Raw genomic sequence first — 4,402 nt, forward strand, 5'->3', positions numbered from 1 at the left:
GGATTTTAGAATAAAAAAAAACTGCCCAAACTGACCGATGCTCAGCCCTAGTGGTCGGTGAGCATATGATATCCATGTCGGTGGTGGCGGAGCATGTTATGCCTGTGTCGGTGGTGGAGGGGCATATGGTGCGTGTGGTGCGTTTGAGGCTCCTCCTACATCTAAACCAGATGCATTTGATGATCCAAATGCACCGCTCTGTTGAGATGCAATATGTGCCATCAACTGGTTTAACTTTTCCTCCTGTGGACGTCAGATTGACGCCACTACTACAAAAAAGGATTTTTAGGACTAGCATTGCGAGTCCTAAAAAAGTTTTTAGGACTCGCGGGGATCGAGTTCTCTATTTGAGAGCCTTAAAAACTAAGGTTTTTTAGGACTAGCGTTGCGAGTCCTAAAAAATTTGGTGCAAGTCCTAAAAAATTTGGTTGAGTACCTTTAATTTAGTAAAAGAACATTTTTAGGACTCGCAACGCAAGTCCTAAAAATCTGGTGCGAGTCCTAAAAAATCTGGTTGAGTGCCTTTACTTAAGTTTTTAGGACTCGCATTGCGAGTCCTAAAAGAATGTTTTTAGGACTCGCAATGCGAGTCCTAAAAAATCTGATTGAGTGCTTTAAGTAATTTTTTAGGACTCACTTTGCATGCCCTTAAAAGTAATATTTTTTTTTTAAAATGCATCTACAATTTTCATTTTGATTTAGAAAAAATATATCCCTTTGAGTGTCCAAAATGTATTATATATGTTAGATTTCAAAAATTTCAAAAGAAAATACAACAAAATAATTTTTTATTAATTACTCAAAAATATAATTTCAATATTTAGTCTACTCGGCTTACAAAATCATATTAATGATAGTTTATACTACAATCAAATTCTATTACTACCAACTATTAAACAAGAAATGTATACAAAGTTAGTGAAATATATTTTTTATTCTAAAAACTTCAACTATCAATGTTGTCTAATATTGCGCCAAAGAAATGCATCTCAATATAGACCTGCACATTATAAAAAAGTTCTTTAATACACATCTTGCACTGAAAATAGAAAATTAAAACATAGTAAAGTACACATCTTGCACTGAAAATAGAAAGAAAAAAAAAGCCAAACATAGTAAAATACACATCTTGCACTGAAAATAGAAGAAAAAGAGAAAAGCCAACATGTCACCATCTATAGAAAATCGGGCAGCATTTCCCCTAATTTACTAGCCTAGCTATCTGTTACATTCAACACCAACATGTCAAACAAATCAAATAGCACACAGATTTTCAACCATATAGTAACACCCTTTCATCTTTTCATTAATCGATAACACCCTTTTATAGTAAATATACACACAAGGTTGAAATAAACTTAGTGCATTACAAACATACACCCTTTCATAAGATTTGAACAATAGATAAATATATATGTTTAAATACCAAATCAGAACACTTCATGTTTAACCTCAAAAATTATTTGTATATAATCAATTATTTCTAGCTAAATTTTCTTATTTGACCCCGTCAAAGCAGGGAACCAACCATCTGCCAATATCAATTCAAACAACACATAAGTTTTCTTCCTTATCTCCGCAGCACACAAATTTCTCAGATCCTACTTCACTAAAACACACAAGTTCTTAACCTTCCACTATCACCGCAGCACACAATAATAATCCCAGAACCTACTACACTATGGATGAATATTTAAGATATTCAAACTCCCCTAACATTTGCATAGTATTAAAATAAAAGTTAGAGGCATACCTCTTGCAAACTGTTGCCAAAAAAGTTTCTTTGAAGTTCGTCTCAGCACATAAACACCTTTACAATGTAATAAGATATAATGAAAGTGAGTCAAATCCGAATTAAATAACTAAATAATAATGGAAAGAGTGAAAAATAAAATATAACTAAGGTATGAATGGTAATATTAAAAGTTTATATACATTTTATTTTTTCAATTGAAATTTGATATAAAGGTATGAATAATATTGACTTTACTTGTTGAATGTTGTTGAGTGTTTAACTTCTTTTTTCTTTTTTGAGGAAAGTAGAGTATTTAACTTTCACACCTTAAAAAAAATATGAGTTACTTAAAATCGACTCAAGTAAATGAAAATATGAAAAACTTATTCAATTAATAAGTGACATATATATGTATGAATAGTATTTAAAAATACATAAATGGCATTTGAATATATCATGGCACGTTTAGGCCCAGTGTGATAGAGTAACTTATTCAATAATTAACTCTAAATAATTCTGCAATTGTAAAAAGTATATAGCTGTAACATATATAAAAGTTTTATGTGCTTCCTAAATTATAATTTTAAAACAATGTAATAATATGTCTAGCTAGAGAATATATGACACTAGCTATATATTAAACTGCACCAATAATAAAAAATAATGTCAAAGATTACCTTATAACAATAATTCTTGATATAATATAATGATAATTTCCATCTCCAAGAGTCAATTCAATAAGAGATCGCTCATATGGATGAATAGTATGTCTCTTTGGAAAACTCTCCATGTAAGTCCTCAAAGGAGCTGCCAATTCCTGAAGACAGAGAAAGAAAGCAATATGCCAAAAAAATTACAGAAGAACCACCCTCCTTCCCTCTCAACCTCACCAACTACCAATATTTATGTAGAAAGTGCAAAACATATTACTATTCAGAGTATTTAATGGGTGATGATACTTTAAATTATAAATGACAAATGGAAGTTAAGAACAAACTTTCATCAGCGCATCAAGCTGCTTTGCACCGCTATTTCTCTCTCGCTTTGCAATGTTGGCAATGCCTATGTCATAAACAAGCTAGTTTAGCAGCAGGAGCTATAAATAAAGTTCCATCTAATCCCTTTATGTGCAGTTATGTCAACAAGAAACCACCCAAAAAAATTACCCTTAGTTGGAGAAACTCTTTTGGCCTTCTTTATTGCTGAGTAAAGAATATCAGAAGATTGCATCACCATGGGCAGCTTTTGAAATGCACCAACTGTTTCAAGCTTCTTTGGTAATTTTTCCTAAATTAATAGCAACAGAATTACATGAACCATCACAGATTTATTATTTATGCAGGTCAAAAAGGAATAGCAAAGAAAAACAAGTATGAATAATCAAATCACAGAGAAAATTTAGGAAAAAAAGTGAATTTACTGACTCAATTCTTTCCTTCTTTGTTTATTTTTTCCTTTATAATGATACATGTTAGGAAAAATAATGTTGCCTCAATGGAAATGGTAAGATAATGTTGCAACTCTATGCAAAATATTACAATGGACAAGATTGATTAAATAAAGTGTTACAACTCTATAACTGAAAATACAAATAAAACAAAGGAAATGAAGAAGATGATGAAGAAGAAGAGAATAGTAAAGTACAACTCAAAACAAAAGTTACAAGTAAAATAAAGTGTTTGGACCAAATGAAGAGATTACAACTCTTAAACAAAATATACAAGTAAATAAAACAAGAGAATAAGAAGAAGAACAATAGAATAAAAGGAAGAACATAAACCACAAACAAACTCTCACTTACACAACCTAAGTGAAGAGGATTGGGGATCACCAACTTGAACAAGGTTTAAAACCTTTGTCCAAAAGCTTATTTCCCCCTAACTCAAGCACTAAGGGATCTCTCTTAGATTTTGGAAATGCTTTCTGGAATAATCAAGCCTCAAGGTGTTTCTAGCCAAGTGCTCTAGTGGATAGAAATGGTGTGTCTTACAAGTGAGCATTAGGCTCCTATTTATAAAGTTTAGAGACACCCTTTGAATTTCAAATTCCACCAACCCCCATGGCTGTTACCAATGATTAATTGGGTGTTTTATGGAATTAAAATAGAGAATTGGGAGTTACTAAGCTGTTGGAATCGTTCAAAGTTGGATAAAAAACTGAAATTATAGAAGCTGTCAGGCATTAGGGCCGCGGCGCTAGTTCCGGGCGCCGCGGCCCTCAGTCAATTTCAGCAACACATTTTCAGTTTTTTTCCAAAACGTTCCAATTTATTCCCACTTGATTTTGTAACTTCCATACACAATATGGGAGTTAAAATCACATCTCTATCAGCCATTTCTCATATGGCTTTAAGAAATTCATCTCAATATTGTGTAACAACAAATCTACACAATAATGGGTGATATTTAGGAGTTACAAATTTGTGATGAATTTGTAACACCAAATATGTTACATGTTTGGATATTTCACATATATCCAAATAATGTAACTCTCTATTATATGTTACAATATGTGACACTCTATGTCACATTTATTTAATCTAAAACATTATATTATAAAATAATATAATATTACATTATATTATAAAATAATATAACAATACATACATGATACAATAGTATATATATAGAGAGAGAGAGAGAGAGTAAGGCACGCATATATGTAGGG

At 31.6% G+C, this 4,402-nt stretch overlaps 1 protein-coding gene across 1 annotated transcript; it reads right to left on the reverse strand.

The window, feature by feature from the left end:
- Positions 1 to 884: 884 nt before the first annotated feature.
- On the reverse strand, positions 885 to 3,017 carry LOC133789465 (uncharacterized). Its single transcript, XM_062227317.1, has 5 exons — positions 2,902 to 3,017; positions 2,733 to 2,797; positions 2,413 to 2,552; positions 1,754 to 1,810; positions 885 to 1,000 (listed from the first exon to the last, which is right to left on the reverse strand). Exons 1-5 carry the CDS (start codon positions 2,969 to 2,971, stop codon positions 964 to 966), a joined length of 369 nt encoding a protein of 122 aa, XP_062083301.1. The 5' UTR covers positions 2,972 to 3,017; the 3' UTR covers positions 885 to 963.
- Positions 3,018 to 4,402: the final 1,385 nt, after the last annotated feature.

The sequence above is a fragment of the Humulus lupulus genome, chromosome 7, assembly GCF_963169125.1.
Source record: "Humulus lupulus chromosome 7, drHumLupu1.1, whole genome shotgun sequence".
In the NCBI taxonomy this organism is placed as follows: domain Eukaryota; kingdom Viridiplantae; phylum Streptophyta; class Magnoliopsida; order Rosales; family Cannabaceae; genus Humulus; species Humulus lupulus.